Below are 24,952 nucleotides of genomic sequence, written 5' to 3' on the forward strand. Positions count from 1 at the left end.
AATAATTTATTATACTGGATAATATATTTGTTTTATATAAATATTTCATAAATAAATGAATAAAGAAAAGAAAAAAACTTTTAATTTTATGAAGATTCACAAATTTCGTATCATATAAAACTCTGTGAACATATACTTATAAATTAGCTAATTAATAATTATGCATATACTATGAATTATTTTTTAAAGAAATAAGCAATTATTTTGTTCCTATATATTTATTATTTTTGCGAAAAAATTATAATATATTATATATACATAACATAATGAATGATTATAAACCTGAAAATGAAAACCCTATATTATATAACACAAACACTGATGGAAAAAAGGATACAATAAACGAACAAGCAATTAAGGACAATATATATCATTCAAGTGATTTGTGTGACTTACATTACGAAGAAAATGAAATAAGTGTAGATGAAATTTTTGATTTATTAAAAGACATCAAAGACCCTGAGTATTCTTATACATTGGAAAATTTAAAAATAATAGAAAAAAAAAATATTAGTATAAATCGTGAAGAGAAAACAGTTACTGTTTATTTTACTCCAACAATACCAAATTGCTCCTTAGCAACACTTATTGGATTAATGATAAATATCAAATTACAGTTTTCTTTACCAAATATATTTAAAACTAATATATATGTATACCCAGGCTCTCATAATTCTGAGCACTCCATTAATAAGCAATTAAATGATAAAGAAAGGATAGCAGCTGCCATCGAAAATACCCACTTATTCAATGTTATAAAGTCAAGCATAACATATAACCATCCAGTTATTAATTTCTAGACATTGTAAATATGCGAAATATAACTGAGGAGAAAAAGGGAAAATGTGTAATACAAAAACATCATATTATATAAAATTTATAATGAAAAATCACTTTAAATACTCCTAAAAAGACATAATATATATTAATCATAACAAAACCAATTAAACATTTCTATTTGAAATGCAAAATATTTATGATCAATATTAATTATTAAACTATTAATTGTTTTAGTTTCATAAGCCTTTCTTTCCTGTATAGCGCCAATGGAAAGATATATATGCACATGTTCCATAATTTATTTTTTCATTTTTCATAATAAACAATGGTGATTTTTTTTGTATTTTTATTTTTTTAATAAATATTGAACGCTCATATTCTTCTAATGACGTTAAAATTTTAAACTTTTACAAATATAAAAGTCCCAAGGGGAATGTAAATATAACCAATTCGTATATATTTATCTAAAACTATTTCCTTATAAAAATCGCAAAAAGTAACGTAAAATTAAATGAATAACAAAGGTGCTTGTGTATTTATATTAAAAATTTTTTAAATTAGGTTTTTGTTAATGTCAATGTAATATTAAAGAAAATTTGAATAATATACTAAAAACTATAAAACTCATAAGGGAGTATATGCGCATTCATTCCATAGGAACTATGCGTAAATATTTAAATATAAGCATGAAGATTAAAACATAATTAAATTGAATATGGTTAAATTAATAAACGTTTAATAAATAAATAATGAAATAGTTATAAATGACGTAAAACAACAATGCAAAACATCCATACATCAAGGGGATTGTAAATATCTACTTATATATGGGCACACTTTTTTGTTACATGTGTAGTTGCATTAGAACTAAAAAATTGTAAACAAGTGAAATTATATATTCATCGTCAATACTAATAAAGAATTGTCTTAAATCTACAATTTTCCATTATATTGAAAAATTTATTATATTTTTGTAATATAAATAATACATAAAAGATGGGGCAAGCAGTTCCACTGTGCTAGAGTTATCTACAATTGTTAAATCATTTGTATCCTCTTTCACAGTATCTGTTTTTTCATTTTCTGCATTTATATAATGCTCCCAATTGCTTTTTATTTCGAAAATTATTGTTTGGTGTTTTTCTTTTTTTTTATCCCTTTCTGTTGTAAACTTCTCAGTATTAAAACAAACGATATTTTCTTTTGAAAAATTATAAGATGATTCATAAAAAAAATATCTTGGGCTATTCTTATAATATCCCGTATATAATGTAGGGAAAAAACAAGATGGGTGTATTAAATTTTGTATCCATATTTTATTTTTTATAAATATATTTAAATAAATAATAATATACTTCCATATATCATCCTCCAAATTTGCATATTTTGGCTCTGCAATTTCTATTGTATCAAATTCATTGTCGTCTTCAATAACCTCGATATTTGAATCTATTAATTCAAAATCAGGCATAAAAAAACTCCAATTATTTAAATGTTTATTTTTTAAAACTAAAATATTATTACCTGCATTAGATAAAGAAACTAGCATATCATAGCATTTAACCCATTTTATAGCTTTAAATCCTTTATATGCAGAAATATTTACTTTAACAGCATTTTGAAAATCCATATGCTTTAAGTTATAAATATATAAGGTGTATAATCCTGATTTTAAAGATATTACTAATAAATAGGATTGATATATATCTCCACTAAAACAACATACTTTATGTACTTCTTTTTGAATAGGATTATAAATTGTATGATATAGATATATTTTATCAATGTAACTATATATATGCTTATCAATCTTGTTACTATTTATTTTATCATTCACCTTGTTTATGTCATTTGTTTTTATATTTACAGTCGATTCTTCCATTTTATAATCTTCTTTCTCAATTTTATCATCACATGATATATGCTCCTTATTTTTAACCGGTAGAGAGCATTCAATATTATATTTGTAATTAATTTTATACAAAAAAACTTTATCTGAAGTTCTAACACATATCATATTCCCCTTTTCTCTCATAACAATTTCTAATGGTGTTACTATCCCTAAATATATTTTAAATAAATATTTTAATTTTAAATGGTTTTCACAAACAGTTAATCCCACACTTTTAATAAAATTATTATATGCTTTATATACTTCACTTGATATATTTTCAATTTGTCCATACACATTATCATTACTCAAAATGGTATTTTGTTTCTTTTCATTTGCTTCTTTAATATCACTATTCTTTATATAACGTAATTCAAAAACTAGTATATATGAATGAGTGCCTACAAATATATAATATTTGTTTTCATCTAATTTTCCATATCTTTTAATATTTTTAAAAATATTGGTATTTTTTAATAAATCACATGGGTATTTAAAGTAGTCATTTTTTCCCATTTCAGAATAATCAAATAAATAATAATCATTATATTTTTTAAATACTCTCGTTTCTTCGGTTTTTAAATTATTTTCATTATCAATATATTCTTTTAAAATATTATCTAAATTATCATATATATTTAATGTTGTTGGCAATTCTTTAAATCGTCTTTTACATTTTTTTTTATAAAGACATACAGAAAAACAAGTATTCTTTAACTTTTTTACATATTTACGATTTTTTTCATAATTTTCATAAAACATAACGAAATGCATATAATCATCTTTGGTATTATCCATATTTATATCACAACTTTCTGTTTTTTCCATTTTTTCACATTGATTTATACTTCCGTGTTCTCCATTACACTTTTCTACACCCCCATCAAAGTTGTATATATAATTTTTATTATCGCCTATTTGAGGTTCCGAAACAGTGGTTCCTTCTCTTTCGTTATCTTTTCCTTCATCATTTTCAATTATTTCATTTTCTCGGCTATCATCTATATTTTTCATTAATCCTTTTGCAGATGTTTTTTTAACTTTCGATTTACTTTTTGTACAAGCCCCATCTTTCTTTGTGTTTAAATTACCTTCTCCTGTACTTTCTTGAAATGTGCTACTCATTTGATCAAGAGAAATTAATGGGAATGTTTGGTTTATGTCAATAATAAAGTTGTTTATGTATCTATTATTTATATCATTCTTATTATTATTCATTTTTTTTTTTTCAACATACATTCTTGATATATATGGTATCTGTTCTTTTAAACACAAAATTATATCTATTATATATATTGTCCTTTTTTCATCATTATTATTATTATCATCTATATATATTTTTTTTATATTTACACACTTAATATCGTGTATCTCAAAATTTCTAACTGTCTTAATACTTAGATTTTTGTAAATATCGTAATATCTTTCAAATAATTTTAAATGATCCATTTCTCCTATTGAATCATTACGGCTGCCATCATTATTATAAGAAAAATCCGTTTTTATTTCATCGCTATTTTTTAATTTATCAAAATTGTCTTTGGATTTATTTATATCATCATTTGAACCATTATTAGCATCATTTTTTGGTCCTATATTTTCATTTTCTTTATACAAAAGATAAAAATATTCAGAAAAAAAACATGGAAAAAACAATTTCTCCGAAATAATGGTTTCAATTCCAATACATAAATATAATAAATCAATACATATGATTCTAGTAATTGGATAGTTGCAAATTTTATATATGTACAAATACCTATTCGATATACATAACAAATATTCATCATTTTTAATAAATTGAATTTTTTTAATACAATAATTTTCATCTTTCGAATTATCTTCTGGATTTTTCTTATTAGTACCTATATCATTATATTTCCCTTTGGTGTTATTTGAATTATCTCCAAGCCTATTTGCATGCTTGTCGGTTTGCTTTGAGCGTTTTTTTACTTTCTTAATTTTTTGTTCCTTTATTGAACCATGCTTTCTTTTATTATTTATTTTTATAGAATAATCATTAACAGGACAATCATTATCCACTGAAAGTTGGCCACATTTGTTCACATTTGTATCATCTTTATTTATATTGTTAATTATGTTTTCATCATCATTTTCACTTTTTGTAAAGTTTTCATCATTCATATCATTTGATTTTTCATAAGTATTTTTATCGACACAAACAGAATTCTCGTTATTATCACAAATATCATCATTTTTTAAATTTTCTTCATTCGTAAGCGTTTTCTCGTTTGGTGGATTTACTTTATTTAGTGAAGAATCTTCATTATTTGAATTTTCGCTATTTATAACAATTTTATCATTGTTACTCATTTCCTCACTTTCAAGTTTTTTTCCTGCTTTTTGAGAAACCTCATCATTGTTATCACATTCTTTGTCAAGGTCATATTTGGATTCTTCTTTGACTAATATATCGTCGTCTTCACTTGTTTTTTTATTACTTTCATTATCTTTTTCATTGTAATAATTATATTGAATTAGCAAAGTTCCAGATAATATATTAAAAAAATACAGAGAAGTTTTTGTGGATGCTACCAATAAATTCCCACTTGAATTTACATCAAAACATAAAAATTTTTCATTATCAATATTTTCGATCTTGTAAAATACATCCTGCAATACATTTTTGTTTATTTGCCTATTATAAAGATGATTTATACAAATATCCATTATACAAATATGGTATCATTTTTTTTCTTATTTATCCTTTTTCCCCCTATTACATACCATTTGAAATACAATCACTTTCCTTTATTTATGCAAAAGTAAGTATACTCAAATATACACATCAAGTCAATTATATATATACATATATTAGCATGAATAGTATATTAAGGGGCCTTTAATTGCACTATTATTAAAATAGTTCTTTTAGTAATGCATGGATATATATATTTGTTCAGTTTATGTTGGATTGTGTATAGATAATCGAATATGCTATCGTTGTGTGTAATTAGAAATGGTTAAAAATATATCATAAAATTTCACAAATTTAAATATTTATAAATAACATCGTTAATATCATCAGGTTTTAATTATTCTTATACATTTATTCACAATAATGGAATGAGATAAAATAAAAGGAGCCATAAACAAAGTAAAATGACTATGTGTTATATGATGTGTATTTTTACCATTTACTTATTATAACAATTTATTCGGTTTTATTTGTTTTTTTGTTTCACCTTTCACTTATAAAATTTTGTTTTCTTATATATTTTATTAAAAAAGAGATGAAACGATAAGAATTGGTAGCTCTTCACAAACTTATAATTTGGAAAATAGCAATTTAAAAATGTAATATTTATTACACTAATAAAAAATACACTTTTTGTGCCTATTTTGTTACCAATTTTATTTCCAAAAAATCATCGAAAAATATTTATATCCATGGAACAAATTTTAAATATCTACACAAAATGAGGGAAAGCAAAAATTAAAATATAATTATGCCTAAATGCAATCAAAAATTTATACGCTATTTATATTTATTTATACGGCAAATATGTATTTTAGTGCATAATTCACCTGTTCCCAATATGTAAATTTTCTTGTATCTATGAATTTCAGTTATATGAATATGTTAACAAACAAAATTTTTACCACAAATAATTGACATTCTTTTTAAACATTTCTTTAAAAAAAATTACATATTTTTTTATTCATTAAATAATCAAAGGAAAAATGTTTAAAAAAAGTTCTTTGATTTTTTCTACATATTAATATTCTGTTTAATCAAAAATATTGTATATAATTAAATAAACAATAAAATAACACAAGTTTTATAATCATTTATTTTTTTGATTTTAAAATATTTACTTGGAGAAAAAATGAATCAACAATATTTTAATCCTTTTCAGTTAATTTAATTAAAAATAATAAGAAACTATTGTTTTTTTTTTTAAATATAATTTTGCTTCAAATATATATTATAATGAATTGTTGATTATTTCTATATATATGCATATATTTTTTTTGGTATAAATCTCACTTTGTTTAATAAAATGATTATTTTTAAGAGGAACTTTTCTAGATTTATAAATAACAATACGCCAAAGAGGGGTGTACGAAAAAATCTGCATAGAAATGTAACACAATATAATTCTATGCCAAATAACCTTCAAAATCAGCAATATGGAAATAATCAAATATCTAGATTTGGTGGAGGATTGTTAAATACTTTTTATGAAAGCTTTGTATATGGATGTGGTTTTTTTTTAAGTAATAGAGTGTTAGATCAAATATTTGGTCCACGTACATACGATACCTTTAACAGCAATATAGGCAATTATCCAAATGATAATACAGACGCATATTCCAATAATAATTATAACAATTATTCCAATGAACATTTTAATAACGAAGATCCATCCATTAATGACAATGATTTTCAACAAGACATTGGTTTGGACGATGATATATTTGATATTTAAAAAAGTAAAATAAACTTTCAAAATAAAGATGAATATAACGAGGAAAATACCCAAAATGACATTTCCAAAAAAATTGATGAAATATAAAAGGGATATTTATAATTTTAGACACGCATAAATATTTACCCTTATGATGCTATATTATATTGCGTTATATAAAATAATTAAAGCCCCATTTTGAACCATATTGATTTTTAAATTTATTTCAGTTTTTTCACACCAATGCCACACATAATATACAATAAAATGGAGTATATTTGTTTTACTATAACATTAGTGTCTTATGAAATTAAGCCATATCATTTTGCCAAGCAATCAATAAAGCATCATATATGCAATATCTACCATTATTTTTGTGTATTATAAAAATTTATTTGACATTATTTCTTGCTAAGCATGTATTTTTATAAAAAGTCTATAACCAAAATGGAATGAATTCAATTAAATAGTTTTGTCCCATTTTCTTTTGTTTTTTATTATTGTAATTCAACTTATTTGTATTTTTTTATCCAATTATAATATTATTCAACCTATACGCATTTATGTATATATTTATTATTTTATTTTTTTTTAGTCTGAGTATGTTATGCTTTAATAATAAAATACATAAACAAATTTTACCACTTCACATATGTACATATATTTGCACATGCATTTTTTTTGTATATTTATTATTTTGATTAAACCGCCATTATTAACCACAAAAAAACGGAAAATACTAAACAAATTATAAAATAAAAACAAAAAACAAATATATAATTTATATTCTAAATAAAAGAAGCATCATTATATGTCGGCAATAATATACATATAAAATATGTTGCAACTTTTTAATAATAAACAAAATGTTCAAAAAATTATCTTAATGTTATATAAAAATAATATGAAATTAGACATATATAAAACAAATTCACATTTCATGAAAAAAAATACAATTATATCTTCTTCCTTTTTTTCTACATAATTTCTTTTAACATGTCTTTATCCAACTTATTAATATCATCGTAATCATAATTTCTCTCCAAATTAACATATTTTTTTTTTCGAAAGTGAAAAATTAAATTTTTTTTGTCAAATCTTTCTAAATATAAATATTTTCCACATGAAGAAATATCACGTATATTGCACAAAACAACATCGCCGATATTTTTGTCATCAAAAAAATGAAAATCATTTTCCTTATCATTTAAATATCCCACTAATATATTATTTTTATAATTATAAATTGCTTTATTTCTATTTACAAGTGTGGGTGATGTATTTGAAAAAATGTTATTATTTACACTTTTTAATAAATATTTATAAATACTGATTCTTCTATTATTTTTATCATATATAGAACAATATTTCTTTGATAAAACATTTTTAAAAACAATATTTTTAGAGTTTAAATTAAAACGGAATGTTATATTTTTTGTACATTTATTTTTCTCATATATATACGCATGCACATTCCCCCCTATAGTTAAATGATGGTTATATATTATCTCTTCATTTATATTTAATTTATTACACAATGAAGTAATAAGTTTATCATTATATTTCTCATAATTATTTTGATGATATTCGGTATTACTAGCTTCTTTTCTATATTTTTTAATATTATCGTTATCAAATAATTTTTCATTTTTCATATATAAAATTTTATTTCGGAAAGTAGACAGTGATATATATTTTTCAATTAATTCATTCATTTTATAACAAATGTTATATCCTTCCAAATCTTTATATTTAGAAAGTAATTTGTGTGTGCATGGGAATATGTATAAAATGTGTACTAATTGCTTTTCATAATTTAGTAATTCGTTATTATTATCAACACAATTATATACAGACATAATTTTGTTCTTACATTGAAAATGTTGATTATCTTTCTTATTAACATTTGAAGGATCAGCTTTTCCTAATTCTAAATATACTTTTTGTTTTTCTGGGAATTTTTTACTTTTATTATGCCCACTCATATTTATTCCAATTCGATACTTTTCATCCATACTAGGAAGTTGTTTGTATTCATAAAATATTGTTTTATTATATATATCCGGAAACAATATACTAATCACTTGATAAATATTGTTTTTTATAATTTTAAGCTCATACATAGACAATATATTATGGTATAAATAATGTAAATCTATAATATTAAATAAATTTATTTTTAAAAATTTATATAAAAAAGAAGACAACTCAACTGAGTCTTCATATATTATTTTAATGTATTTTTTTTGAGAAAATATTTTTTCCAAGGAATCTTTTATTTCTCCTTTTAGAGTATTTTTTCTATGTTTATAAATTCGTCTTAGTATATTACTTTTAATTATATTTTTTATACTTTCCTTCTTCCCTATTTTACCCCTTTTCATTTCAATAAGTTCCATGATCTTTTCGTAATAAATCAACTCCTTGAAAATGTTAATAAATGACAATAGGAATACACAATTTGGCAAAATAAGATATAATTCATAAATAATTTTCCCATCCATTAAATCTTTTAAATTTTTAAAAATATAAAAATAATTTGCATTTATAGAATTAATACTTTTATTTTCAGGAATATAAATCCCAATTATGTTTTTTTTCATAATGTTCATTTCACCATTTTCATTTGAACATAATTGAAAGACAGAATTCAAATGTTTACAGTTGTTGTTATCATAATTAGGATCCTTATTCTCATTTATTACATTTTCTTCCCTTTCTATTTCTGATTTATTTTTCAAATGAAACTTATTCCATTCATTATATATTTTTTCAAAGTTACTATCTTTATACAAATATCCAGTTACATCATTATTTCCAAAATATTTTTCAAAACTATTCTTTTTTTCGTTATTATCATTGGAATATATATTTTCAATATAGCATATCATTTTCTTCATATCCTTAACCGTTTTTATATTCAACATACCAATTTGTTTAGAGCTAAATCCTGCCTTTTTTCTATTCCAAGCATCAACATATTTGTTCCGTGTGACCACATTTCTTTTTAATGGTGAACTAAAGAAATTAATCATTTTTCTTTTTTTCCCAATAATATTTATCCTGCTTTTAATAAACAAATTGCTTCATTGTAATATATAGATTTGCTAAATCCCTTCATTTATAATATACAATAAAAAGAAACGATATATCTATGCATAATAAGAAATATATATACATATCTATTTTATGTTATGTATAATATATACTATCACTTATTTATCCTCCTTATACCCTTCATTCCATATTCATTTATTCACTTTTTCATTATCTAAAATATATATGTCACTTAATAAGTTGCATACATTTTGTTAACCTTTAATAAGCCCATGGCAACTTAAATGTGTATATGCTGTATTATTTATCAAATGATACTTACATTATATTTTGTAATGCATAATTCGATTTAAAAAAAATTCTATAAATTTTTATGCATGTTGTTTTTATAGAAAAATAGAAATTAAAAATTTTCTTGCTATTTTATAGAATAAAAATTAGTGTTACAGTATGATTTTTAAAAATTTAATATGCAAAAACATTTTCTTATTTAAAAAAAAAAAATACATGAAAATGTACATAATCATATAATATGATGGTGTATATCTAAGTGAAAACTTGTATATGAGCGTTCTATATCACAAATGTTATTTATTTTTTTATAATAAGAACGTCTATATTTTTCTTCTTACTTTTATAACCCCAAAACTATATGCGCAAATAGCGACCTCGTAACATATTTTATTATATTGTTATTTATTGCTTAATTCATTTTTAAAATATTATTTTTTTAATGAAACGCGAAATTTTATTTTTGGTCTATACACAAAACGGAAAGCAATACAAATATTGTCGTTATAAAGTTATCCCTTATCTTTATTATTCAAAAAAATGCACTTTAAACTTTTAAAATTTCGAATAAGAATATTCTCTATATTTTTACTATGTCTCAACTATTACACACTTAATAGTGTATATGTATATAATTATATTGCTGAAATAAATGACTGTATGCGTATGTACATATATAGAGAGTATATACAAACACGTTTTATACCTATATTTTACTTTAAAAAATACTTTTTAAGCAATTAATAGAACTTCGATGTAAAAGGATAATTGTTAATTGCACATTAAATTATATTACAACGAAATATTTTTTAATCATATTTTTTCAAATGAAATAAAACAATAGTATTTTTCAAATTATTTCCATTTATATTAACCTAAATGAAATATAGTCTAATGCAAATGAAGCATATACCTAAAATAAGAATACAAAAACATACATATTTTATCATTCAAATTTCACCATTATATGTATGCATATGTAATAGTGAAAAACAATAAATGTGCATATCAAAAAATTTTATGATTTTTTATTATATTTTTCTTTAAACAATGATAATTTAAATACAAATTTATAGTACTAAAAGTGTGTTAAAAGAAATACTATGGTATGTAAATGCTTATTCAAAAATATTATGTTTTAAAAGTTAACTTTATCAGCCTAATATGATTACATTTTCATATATACTAATATATATTTGTGATATTTGAAATAATATTTTATAATTGTGTATGCCCGTCATTTTAAAGCAATATATATATGTTTTATATATATACTTTTATATAATTGTAAATGTGCATGTATGTATATAAAATCCTATTTAATAATAAATAAAGAAAAAAAACAAGACCTAAGTAACAATAATTAACAGTATTATCCCGCATTATATTGTATATATACTATAACAACAAACGGGAAATTAATATATATTTAGTACCAATAACATTTAAAAATCTCTATATATTAAAAATATATAGTGTGTGCTTATGAATAATTCTATAAATATTTTTTTTGCTATGTATATCCATTAAATGCATTTTTGTAATGAAAAAAGAAGTTGTTACTACTATATATTATTATACATTAAGTATGTGATATAATATGCCCTTAATTGTTTGTTCATTTTTTACATTTTTATTTAAAACTGCGTAAATTACCAAAATATACTTAATCAATCACTTATGTTTTACGCGTAAAAACATATATAAATAAATTTTTAAGCACTGGAACATTTTTATAAAAAACAAGGAGCTTATAAATATATACATGACAAGAAGGTAATAAATTTGTTATTGTTTTGGTATATCTTATATACACCGCGTATGTTATTTAATGTTAATTTTTTTTTAATTTATTCCTATGGAAATAATGAAAATTTTATGCCATTATTTTTTTAATTATCATTTTATATAAGCACGAAAACCTTAATGCATATGTATAATACGAATGCGCGTAAATATGTTTCTATATACAAAAGTGGCTACAAATGAATACATACATGCTTGTATATAAAACTTTATATAATATATAATTATATTAGTATTATATTATTTTACATGTACGTGAAAAAAAGTAACAGCAAAAATATATAAAAATAATTATAATATGTATATATAAAATTATTGTGTTCGTGTTATAAAATAAAACAAAAAATAATAAAATATAAATATAAAATATAAATTGATTGAATGATCTTATAAAAATCAGTGTAAAAGGAAAAATATATAAAAATAAACCCTCAAAAAAAATATATTATATATATATTATATTCAATGTAACATATTGTTATAATTTAAATACAAGGGAAATATTATATCATTTATATATACAATATTGCATATTTTGTTGAGAATAAATGAAGAAAATGTACAAATCAAAATAAAACAATTTTCATATATAATACCATATTGATATAAATTATTGTAACTATTTGCATTTCATGCTTACAAATATAAATATTTACATATTTATATACAATATATTATTGTAGATATATATATTTATGTATAATATATATATATTATTTATCTATTCATATGCTATTTCCCGAATTTTTTAATATTAATTCATTACTCATTAGTTAGTAATGCATATTTACATTTTTTAATATATTTCTTTTAAAATTTTAACGTACATTTTTACATAGAATAAATTCAAAGTCGTTTTCCCCTTATAAAAATGTTGCAAAATTGCTTATTTTTGTATTAATATATATTTATTTAGTGAATTCATAAAATTTATGTGTTTCCCATCAATAAAAATAGAAATAACACCAGTGTATGCTCTTGATACCTACATATAGAAGTATAATAATGTATTTGCATGTATTTATAAATTTGAAATCACATTTTATAAAAAATTTTAGCATATTATGATTGTTATTATATATTTATATATGATATGATTTTAAAGAAATATAAGAAAGTATCACTAGCAAGCCAATACATGTATATTTTTTCATTAATTAACGTATTGCAAACAGAAAGTATTATAGTAAAACAAAGTAATTCGCACATTCACAGCTTAATTCCATTTTCATGTTCAAAACACAAAAAAAACCATCGATTAATATTAAATAATATCAGCTCAAATAAAAAAAATTATAATGCTTTTATAAATATATCGCTTAAAAAATATAAAATGAGCAAGAAAGTCTCCAGTTCCATAAATATGAATACAAATAATGACAATGAAAACATCATAAATGATAATATATTGTCATTTAATAAAAGTAATAGTGATGTAAAGGGTTATAATAGAAATTATAAAAATAATAGCAGATATTCTTTATTTAGCAAACATTATAATAACTCTAATAATAGTGGAAATAACATTAACAACTTTATGAACAATAACATTCATATCAATAAAAACAAAAGTAAAGTTTCCAATAGTTATTTATCGAATAATAATAGTAAATACCCAAACAATAACCATAATTATTCGAATAATTATAATGGTTATTTTAATAGAGACTCTAAACACACCAATAATGATTCAAGTCATTTATTAAACGAAGCAAAAATAAATACAAGTACTAAATTTTCGAATTCTAATATTAAGGACAATACAAATTTTAACACAAATAATGACTCTACTTCACATATCAATGATCATAATGTAATTCCAAAAAATGTAAACACTAATTCATACAATAAAGAAAATTCATTGATAAAAAATCCTAAAGAAAAAATTGATTACAATAATAGCAATGTATCCACGAATACTGGAATTACTACTAATAGTAAATTTCCAGTTAATTCAAATTATCACGATAATTCAATAAAAAATGGAAATTATAAAAATCATTCGAATGAAAAAAGGAAAGAAAATGAACCAATGAATAATAATAACAATAATTATAATAGCATGAAAGGGAATGAACGATATAACTATTTTCATGACAATTATCAAAATAATATGAAATATAACATGAAGAGCGCATTTAATTCAGGAAGAAAAAGTTTATCCACATATAATAATAACCAATATAGCAAAAATATTGGGCATACAAATTATCTGCAAAAAAATTTTAAAAGGGAAGTTTCAGATGATATAACAAGCATTAATACCAATGACATAAATAAAGTTGAAGATCTTAATATGAGCTCGATAGATAAAACAAATAACATGCTAAATACAAAAGATGCATGTAATACTAACATAGTTAATAATAATAGTGATGATGTAAATATGTCTGGTAACTACAACATTGAAAATAATAATACAAATGTGAACACACAAAAAATTAATAACATAATTAAAAATAAAGATATAAAAAGAAATGATAATTTTGATAAATTTCAACATGAATCATCACAAAATACATATGGAAATTCAAACAATATGAGAAACTCAATAAGTAATCAATCAATACACAATAGAAACATAAATAAAATTTCATCATACAATTATAATGATGCTAATAATAATACAGGCAATTTGATGAGCGTTAATATGACTCATGGACAAAATGAAAATCGTATGAGTATGATGACAAATCATTCCAATCATGGAAACAGCAAAATTTTAAACGAAAACGAAAAAGGAGCAAACATTATTATGAATAAACATGTAAGAAACATTTCTTATGATAAGAAAAGTAATAATTATAATAATGATGTTAATAAAATAAATAATTATGATAATTTTTCAAATTCAACGAATATGAACAACCTGGGAGGTATTAACAAATTGGATAATTCATTAGATGTAGAAAATATAAACATACATTCCTCTGGAAACAACTCTACTAGCACCCTGAATTTAGACTCTGATGCATCTATATATTTTGATTTTAGTGATTTTGTAAATTACATGTATAAAGATGAAAATATATTAACCCTCTTTTATATAAGAAAAAATTATTTAAAAGCAGAATCCAAAGAAGAATTTGTAAATGAAAATGATAAAATAAAATGTTCTATTATATGGTCATTTGCAAATAATGAAAAAATTACAGTATTTGGAATACATAATACAAAAAAACTAAGTAAGAAAGTATGTGTAAAAAAAATATTATTAAAATTAAAAAATATATCCCTTTTAGAATTAGATCAAATGAGTAAATGGATGATAAACAGCCTCAATGTTATATTAAAAGTGGAAAGTAAAAATGTGGAAAATACATTTAATAATAATACATATTGTACAAATATAAAATGGAAGGTTAATAATAAAATATATCAATCAATAGGTACGCATGCTCATGAAAAAGTGGCAGAAATTATAGCTATTCAAAAACTATATATGACTTTATATGATAATAAAGATCAATTAATTAAAGAAGCAGAGTATTCTAAAATTCCAGATGATAAAAAACTGGGGAAAATGCACAGTAATAATAATAAAATGTATGAAAATGCTATGTTTGGAAAAATTATGAACAATAGTAATAATAAAAGTTATGATGAATCCAATATGAATAAATTTGGTGGAAATAAATTTGAATATTCTAAAGGACAAATACCAAACAAAAGTTTTGGAGATAATCAATCAGTATATAATGCTGGTGGAAATATCCAAAACTTAAATAATTATGATGAATCATATATTAATAATGATAATAGCAATATCAACAATGGAATCACCAATAATTTTCCTAACTCACAATCTTCTGATAATCAATTAATGCAAACGTTAACCACTAATATGTATAACAGGAATATGAGTAGCAATATAGACATGAACAGCATGCCTACTAATGCAAATAATAATAATATGAACTTTCAAAATTGGAATAACAATTCTCAAAATACTAACGACAACAGCAGCAATCACAATAATATAGGTGATGATAATATAAATGAAATAAATTCTGAAATACAATTACCACCTGGAATATCAGACCCATCAGAACTTATTGTGTATGGTTTAACAAAACAAGATGCTAGTAGCATACAGATGTTAAGAAATAATATTGCTTCAAGATACAAAATTCATCAAACTGAAACATTTGAACAAGTATACAATATATATAAATGTACTTTAGAATGGGAATGGAAAAATGGCAAAATATCATGTAAAGCAAAAAGTTCTGGTTATGGAAGTACAAAAAGTTTAGCAAAATGTGAAGCTGCTTATGATATGCTAGTAAAAAATAATTTAATAGAATATGTTTCAGCAACTGATAGGAAAAATGCGCAATATATAAGAGATCTTATTTCAAAAGATTTAACAAAAGCTCTTAATTTAGGTATCCAATTTATAATGCAATATAGTAGTAATGCATGGTCTATATTTGTAGTATATCTACTTAGAGAATTATTGATAGATGGTAATTATGATCACATAAACAGGCTACTTAACACCCTTGTTGATGTTAGTAAAGAAGGAAGAATTGAATCTGAAAAAATAAATAATTTAACCAATAATGCTAATTGTGGACATTCTAACTCTATGAACAATAATAATATTTCAAATAATGAAATGAACTTTAATCCATCAGGAATGAATAATAATGGGGCATATGCAAATGCCGATATGGGAAAAGGAGTATATGAAAATAATTCTTGTGAAGAACAATATATTGATAGTTCCAGTAATTTATTTTTTTGTAATCCATATATTAAAAATCAAAGTGATAATAGTAATTATGTACATAAACTTGTTTCAATAGATTTATGGGAAAAATTAATTGACGAATGTGTAATTGTTTTAAACGATAAATTATGTTTCCATTGTATTAGCTTATTACGTGAAGTAGAATTGGATTATTCTATTTTTATATCTAAATGCGCACATGATTATTATAAAAAGTATAGAATCATGTTAGCATTAGAATTACAAGCTAATTTGGCACAAAGTATACAAGAAAAAAGAGATTTTGAATATTTGCATGAAAATAAATCATTATTGTTAAAAATGAAAAGTGTTACTATGCCTATTTTGTCATTTACTTGTACATTAACGAATGAAGAAAAGGAATGGATGAAATCAACTCAAATGAGAGAAGATGATATTGTTATATTGAAGCCATATGATATGCTATTAAAAGATGAAGATGCATGGTCAAACAGTTTAATAGGTAGTATAACAAGTACAAAAAGTGATAATACAGTTTATAATATTAATGTAAGAATATTCTCTGCAGAAAATACAAAAAAAGGAAATATTAAATACACCAAATATAAATTGTATTTATTATTAAATATAGTTACACATGAAAGAATGCTGCAAGCACTAAGATCAATTACATTTATAAGTTCAGTCCCAACACAATATCAATCGCCTTATGTTTTTACTCCAGAAATTCGCTTTTTAATATTACATACATATAATAAGCATGCAAAATATATAGCACAAACTGGAAAAATGAATGAAGAAATTGCTGATGATGAAAAAATTAAAATGAATTTACAAAATAATGACCCATCCAAAAACTCGCAAGAAGATATTTTAAAAGATTATAGTAGAGAAGCAAAAAATCCATATGAGGATTTATTAAACGAAGCATTAAATAAACAAATTGGAAATACTTACCTTGAAGATGTTGATCAATATCTAGTTGAAAGTATTAATTTGCCAACTAATTTACCACTTAACGATTCTCAAAAATTAGCATGTTTAAGCGCTTTGACACGAAGATTAACTTTAGTACAGGGACCTCCAGGTACAGGTAAAACCCATGTCGCATGTGCTATTATCGATAGTTGGCATAGGCAAAACAGCAACAAAAAAATATTGGCTGTTGCAGATTCAAATGTTGCTGCTAATAATTTAGTAGAAGGTTTAAAAAAAAGAAATATTCAAGCTGTTCGTGTAGGGGCTGGTAGTGATAGCGATTTTCATGAAGAAGCTATAATGGAATTTCATAGATACAAAGATTTATTAAAACTACGAAAAAATAATATGCAAAAAGAAGCTAAAGTTATGAAAGCATTATTATTTCTTGAAGCTGTTAAAAAATATAATGTTGTCATAGCTACCTGTGTTGGATCGGGCCATGAAATTTTTGATAATGAAAAATTTGAAAGAGTTATTATTGATGAATGTGCACAGTCAATCGAACCATCTAACCTGATTCCCTTAGGTCATTATTGTACCAATTTAGTACTAATTGGGGATCATAAACAATTACCTCCAACTATTATATCACCAGATGCTATTAAATTAGGATTAGATAAATCGTTATTAGAGAGATTTGTTATGGCGAAAATTGCGCCAATACATTTATTATCAACACAAAGACGTATGCATTTAAGTATTTGTACATTTCCAAACTTTCATTTTTATGATAATAAATTAAAAACTGCTAATGTTACGGAAGAAAACAGGCCCATTATTAAAGGGTTCTTATGGCCAAATCCCAAGTGCAGATTAGTATTCATAGATGTGTCATTAGGTAAACCAGGAAGTAAATTTGAAAATGCTTATGGAACATCCAAATTTAATTTATATGAAATAGAACCACTGATAGCAGTTTTAAAATCTATTGTTAATGAAGGATGTGTATCAGTTGACGAAATAGGTATTTTAACTGCATATGATGCACAAAAAATTAAATTAAAAAAAGCAGTTCAAGAAGCATTCCCATATGAAGCTGCACATAGAATAGAAATTGATTCAATTGATGGATTCCAAGGAAAGGAAAAGGATTTAATTTTATTTTCAGCGGTTAGATCGAATGCAAATAACGAGTTAGGTTTCTTAAGAGATGCAAGAAGATTAAATGTTATGTTAACAAGAGCGAAAAGAGGAGTTATCATATTTGGTGATCAATTTACATTAGCAAATGATCCAGCCAATTGGCTACCATGGCTCAAATGGATATCATCAAAAAGAGCAATCGTCCATATAACTAAATTAAATGAACATTTAGATAGTGCTGATTATTCTCTATTGGATAAATTAAACAAAATTAATAAATCTGTTAACTTGAAAAATGTAAATGTTTCGGATAACTACTATTTTTATGGAGATGATACTGGGTTCTCAAATGATTATGACCCAAAATACATCCAAAATACTGATAATACCATTAATTCAGATTTAAATAACAACCAGATAGAAGAAGAGAAAGTAGAGGAAATTGTAGAAAATTGGGAAGACTTGCTATAAATATATATACACACAAATGAATATCATTTTGCAAAAGGGTACAATATATACCATAAACAATTTATCCTTATTATTGTTTTATTCACCCCTCTCATATATTATTATTTACCTTTTTATTTTTTTTTAATACAAATTATATCTGTAGTATATGATATTTTATTTTCAGTTTATATTTCCATATATATGCATGCTATATATATGAATATGCATGCATGCTACATATGTTTACTTAATTTAAAAATTATCCCAAATAATATCAGCTTAATTTTTTTATTTATCAAAATTAAAATTTTTATTATTCTATCTTTATTTATTTTTATATGCCATTAATATAATTAAAAAAAACATGTGTTAAGATTAAAATTTAATTAACTTGAACCTTTATTCGATATATCATATAAATGTTTGCATATCCATATATCATTTTCCTATATGCGATACTTAAAAGTTAGAGTATTTTTGCAACGTATAAAAATTTTAATAACCATCCCTATTCTAGCAGTATACACACATTGTTTAGGGTAACGGATTTATACACAGTTTTATGTTTCCTTAATATTCAAATATATATATAATTGTATTTACTTAATGGAGGTCATGCTAAGGTATAGAAGAGCTAAATATAAAAATTAAATGATGCTATCCAATGACCATAAATGGCTGAATAAACAAAACTGTAAAGTTAATGAAATTGGGGAAATTATACTGTACACACAGGAATGTAAGCATCCATAATTTTTTATATGCATATTTATGCATATATTTATGAGTATCAATTAAAAATATGTAAAGGTATACGTATATGCCGTATTAACATAAATGTGCATGTATTATTGGTGGAAATATTCCCTTTTCCAATTTTCCTCTCCCCTCCAAAAAATTAATAAAATAATAATAACAGAAAACAACGAATTAATGCAAATATATATTATAATGTATTAATTAAAAAAATATATTCTACTCTGTATGCATTGATAAATAGTAAAATATAATTTTGCATCATATTGTTTTTCACACTTTAAAAAATTTGGTGTAACTTTCAATGGTTTAATTATTAAAAAGTAAATGCTTTAATTTTTTTTCTGATTTTAATAATTATATAAAATTAATAAAAAAAGTTTTCATAATCTTTGAATACAATATTGTATTTTAATCAAATTGTCTATTATATATAAAGAAGAAATATAAAATAAATAATAAATTCAAGTATTCCTTCACATAATGTATTTATTGTTTGTTCTAATATAAAGTGGTTTAAAATGGGTAATAAAACAAAATGTTAAAAAATAAAATAAATATAAATGTATCAATTTCGTCATCAATTTGACTATAAATATTCACATATATGCATACACATATTATAATACTTTCCTTATATATATAGAAGATCTGAACACAAGTGAAGTTTATAACAAGCAATTTTCTTTAAGCCAAAACAAGCACAGCAGCGTATGAAAAAATAAAATGAATGAATAATAATAATATTTATACAAATATTATTATGCAAATATATTTAAAAAATAAATAATTACAAATTTAAATATTCGTATTTTTCTGTTACAACTACAGGAAAGGTTGCAAAGACTTGAAAAACGATTGAGCGGTCTACATTTCAATATTGAATTACAAAAAAATGAAAAAGTTGAGGTAATATAAATCAAGGAAAAAATACATATATAAAAATTTTTTGGATTACAGTTAATTAATATCATGTTTAAATCAATTGTTATATAATTATTTATTTCTCTATGGGATACTTAGAAATTAACTAAAAAAGTCAATTCATTAGAAGAGAAACTAGTCCAAATTAATGAAAACTCAAATAAAATTTTTGAAGAATTGAATGAAAAGGTAATAAAAATTAAAAATCTTATAAATATTTCATACATAGTTTATAATAATACCTCTAAACAGTATTGCGATATTATCATTATATTTTACCGTAACTCATACATTTGCATTATTCGCATGTATATTTATCAGATAAATGATATAAAAACGGATTTTACTAATTATAAATCCGAATTTGAAGAATTTAAAAACTATCATCAAAAAAAATTGTATAACCTTGAACAAAAGTAAGAATAAATATGCCTTGATTGACATACAAACACATTTGTACTTACATAACTGTGTCTACTACTATCCATATAATACCACACATATATAAATGAATATAATAATTCGTGTTTATTATAATTCAATCACCTTTTCCCCCTTCACTGTTGACAAATAGAACTGAAGATTTTATAAACACCGAAAAAGAAGAGTGGAATAAACTCAAAATGAAACTAATAAAAGACTTTCAAAATGAATCTAGCTTATTAAAGTAATATATGAATTTATTTTTGTAAAATATTTTAAAATTTATATGCATACCTATATATACAAACAAATATACACATATATATATTCTTTAGGGAAGAAATAACTGAAGAATATGGTATTTTTGAAGAAAAGGAAGCATCGTTAAGAAAATATTATGATGTAAGAATTTATAATTAGCTAAACTTATTCTATAACATAATGACAGTCATAATTTTTTATTTATGCAATAATGTCTATATCATCATTTATTATATTTTATATTTTTTCAGAACGAAATTACCAATCTTAAATCCATCGTTCAAAATGAAATAAATGAAAGAATTAAAACTGAAAAAGAAATGTTGAGAGACGTAGATGAAAAAATAAACGAAATTATCAAAATAATCAAAAACGAAAAAATAACTAGGTAATTTATATATAGAAATATAACCACTATACAAAATAACCCCAAATTAATGACATATCAAATATGTTTTATATCCTTTAAAATATATTTATTCACATATATTTATGTATTTTTTGTAGAAAAAATTACTCAGAAAATTTAGTTTCCCTTATCGAACAATATTTTTCAAAAATAAAAATGGAAATAGATAAAGTAAAACTTTTATTGAAATAATAAATAAACGAGTGATTATTTATGATATAAAAAATATATAATACATCCACATATGTGCATACAACATTATATCAGTAAATGCTTATAAAAAAAATACAACTTTTCATTTTTTTTAATTTAAAGGAACGACTAGAAAGAGAAGACACAGAAGAGACACTTGTTCACCTAATGGAAGAAACTTTGGATAAAATAGGAATGCCATATGCATAAATATATATGTTATTTGCCTTTTTAATTTTTCTTTATAATATTACTAATTAACTATTTGTAAGTAATATTTCTATTATAATTTAAAAGCATGTGATTGAAAAGGTGTTATCATTTACCCCTTTTTTATTTGTTTCTATAATATATGTGTATACATGTAAAGAAAGCATGTATTGGCTTTATTATGGTGTTTTGTTTTTTTGTTTTTAGTGTTAACATTTAACTTGTTAAAATATTTTTTAATGGTTTTCGTTTTATGCGAATTTTAAGTTATTCATAAATTTTGATTATTCAAAATGATAATGCAAATACAATAAAAAAAAATGAATAAATAAAAAATATAGAAGAATGCACATGAAATAGAACAAAAAATATAACACATAAAATTAAAACCATTGAATATTGTCGGATTTATTATTTTGGTTTCCTTTTGTTCATTTGATTCTTAGTCATTGCTATATAGTCTTCTTCTGCATGTTTCCAACTCGTTTTGCCCCTTGTGCTAAACATGGGGTAATATAATATATATAAATTTAATTGCATGGGTCTGGTAAGGAATCTAATTGTGTACATTTTAATAAGGTATTAAAACATGCTTTTTGACTACAATTTCTGCAAGCATTAGTGCATTGATCTTTTGAACATTCCTTATTACATGATATAAATCCACAACCAATAAAATCGGAAAAGCATTTTACGCATTCAGTTGAAAATGGTACATTGTACTTTTTAAAATATTTATTTATGCAAATATCTGTTAAATATGGTTTTGCTGAAGATGCTTTAGCACAGTTAAAAAGAATTTTATAAAATTGGTTCGAAGGCATTTTTTTTTTATCGAAAACAGGTAATTCTATTATATGTTCTTTAGATTTATTAATTTTTATACTAATTGAACTTTCATTATGGTTTCCGTTATGATTTTCCATAAACTCATAGCTACTCCAATCTATTTTTTCTCCATTTATTATACTTTTTTCAAGTTCTCCAGTGCATCCTGGGCTATTTGATTTAAAAATATTATTTAAATTTTTATTATCATAATTAGAATACCTATTCTTTGTATTATATACTGAGCCATCTGAATGGCCTTCACATAACCCATTAAACAAAGCAAGGGATACAAGCAATTTTATTATATAATGCATTTTACTTAAAAAAAATATAATTAACAAAATAATATCTATCTTATTTAATTTGTAGAACTCTTCAATACAAATCAAACAAAATTATGTGTTATCTATACATACAAAATTTTTATTTTTATAAATTATAACAAAATTTAATAAAAATGAATTAGGAAACTAAAATAACATTTAGAATACATATATTATTATTTATTTATTATAAATCATAATATATAAACTAATAATTTGTAAAATTAAATAATTTTATAAAAAATATTAAAAAATATTTTTCTCTTAAAATAAAATATAATAATTTTTATTTCTTATGAAATTGTAAAATATATAAAAATTTATCCCCTTTATTTTTAATTTCTTTATTTAAACTAATGGTGAAAATTGAGGAAATCGGTCGCTTAGTAAAAAAAATATATATATGTGCTTCTATAATTATTTCCTTGTAATATTAGGAACGACATAAATATAAATTTAATTGTATAATATAATGGAAATAGTATTCATTATATATATGTCGTCCTTTTTTAAGTATTGATAAAGTATTATTTCTACAGTAAAAGAAAAGCACAGTAATTTTTATATGAATGGTACGTATCAATTAATTAATAAAATAAGAAAAACGATCCTAAAATTATTTCAAATATATATAGTGCGTATCGTATCATATACCGTTTTTTATTATTTTATTCATTTTGTTTTTTATCTCTACTATAAATAATATGTTGGAATATAAATAATAATTCTAAAAATATTATTTACTAAAGTATATATAATAAGTTATTATGAAACAACTAAATTAATTATATAAAAATTAAAATAAGCATTGCATATATTTAAGATAAGTTCCAGAATATTTTAAGAAAATCCGAAACTAAAAATATAATTATATTATTATTAATATGATCCATTATCCCCTAGCTAACTAATCTATAATTTTACTATATAATAATGTCCCTCTTTCTTGAAAAATAAATAAATATAAAATTTATTTTTTAGAAACAAAAGCAAAAAATATTTTTAATTTATTCCTTATCATTAACTATCTAGTAAATAATATTTCTACTTAAGTTTCAAAAATTTTGGCTATTATATTAAAAAAAGGGTTTTCCTATTATATACACATAATATACTAATAAAAATTATATA

The 24,952-nt window shown here is 22.4% G+C and overlaps 7 protein-coding genes across 7 annotated transcripts; 4 read left to right on the top strand and 3 right to left on the bottom strand.

Annotated features, from left to right (window-relative positions):
• Positions 1-266: 266 nt before the first annotated feature.
• PVVCY_1000210 (conserved Plasmodium protein, unknown function) lies at positions 267-800 on the top strand (the record flags this gene model as incomplete). Its single annotated transcript, XM_008625479.1, has 1 exon — positions 267-800. One exon carries the CDS (start codon positions 267-269, stop codon positions 798-800), a length of 534 nt encoding a protein of 177 aa, XP_008623701.1.
• Positions 801-1,726: 926 nt separating this feature from the next.
• PVVCY_1000220 (conserved Plasmodium protein, unknown function) lies at positions 1,727-5,362 on the bottom strand (the record flags this gene model as incomplete). The annotated part of the gene is made up of 1 exon (XM_008625480.1): positions 1,727-5,362. The coding sequence occupies one exon, from the start codon at positions 5,360-5,362 to the stop codon at positions 1,727-1,729; it is 3,636 nt and encodes a 1,211-aa protein (XP_008623702.1).
• A 1,334-nt stretch (positions 5,363-6,696) lies between these two features.
• PVVCY_1000230 (conserved Plasmodium protein, unknown function) lies at positions 6,697-7,125 on the top strand (the record flags this gene model as incomplete). Its single annotated transcript, XM_008625481.1, has 1 exon — positions 6,697-7,125. The coding sequence occupies one exon, from the start codon at positions 6,697-6,699 to the stop codon at positions 7,123-7,125; it is 429 nt and encodes a 142-aa protein (XP_008623703.1).
• Positions 7,126-8,081: 956 nt separating this feature from the next.
• On the bottom strand, positions 8,082-10,139 carry PVVCY_1000240 (conserved Plasmodium protein, unknown function; the record flags this gene model as incomplete). The annotated part of the gene is made up of 1 exon (XM_008625482.1): positions 8,082-10,139. The coding sequence occupies one exon, from the start codon at positions 10,137-10,139 to the stop codon at positions 8,082-8,084; it is 2,058 nt and encodes a 685-aa protein (XP_008623704.1).
• Positions 10,140-13,591: 3,452 nt separating this feature from the next.
• Positions 13,592-19,510, top strand: PVVCY_1000250 (erythrocyte membrane-associated antigen, putative; the record flags this gene model as incomplete). The annotated part of the gene is made up of 1 exon (XM_008625483.2): positions 13,592-19,510. One exon carries the CDS (start codon positions 13,592-13,594, stop codon positions 19,508-19,510), a length of 5,919 nt encoding a protein of 1,972 aa, XP_008623705.2.
• Positions 19,511-20,769: 1,259 nt separating this feature from the next.
• On the top strand, positions 20,770-22,667 carry PVVCY_1000260 (conserved Plasmodium protein, unknown function; the record flags this gene model as incomplete). Its single annotated transcript, XM_008625484.1, has 10 exons — positions 20,770-20,773; positions 20,895-20,959; positions 21,080-21,157; positions 21,272-21,361; positions 21,494-21,588; positions 21,747-21,839; positions 21,931-21,997; positions 22,108-22,244; positions 22,364-22,436; positions 22,581-22,667. 10 exons carry the CDS (start codon positions 20,770-20,772, stop codon positions 22,665-22,667), a joined length of 789 nt encoding a protein of 262 aa, XP_008623706.1.
• Positions 22,668-23,197: 530 nt separating this feature from the next.
• Positions 23,198-23,812, bottom strand: PVVCY_1000270 (conserved Plasmodium protein, unknown function; the record flags this gene model as incomplete). Its single annotated transcript, XM_008625485.1, has 1 exon — positions 23,198-23,812. The coding sequence occupies one exon, from the start codon at positions 23,810-23,812 to the stop codon at positions 23,198-23,200; it is 615 nt and encodes a 204-aa protein (XP_008623707.1).
• Between the last annotated feature and the right edge of the window lie 1,140 nt (positions 23,813-24,952).

Source organism: Plasmodium vinckei, assembly GCF_900681995.1.
Source record: "Plasmodium vinckei vinckei genome assembly, chromosome: PVVCY_10".
Classification (NCBI taxonomy): Eukaryota; Apicomplexa; class Aconoidasida; order Haemosporida; family Plasmodiidae; genus Plasmodium; species Plasmodium vinckei.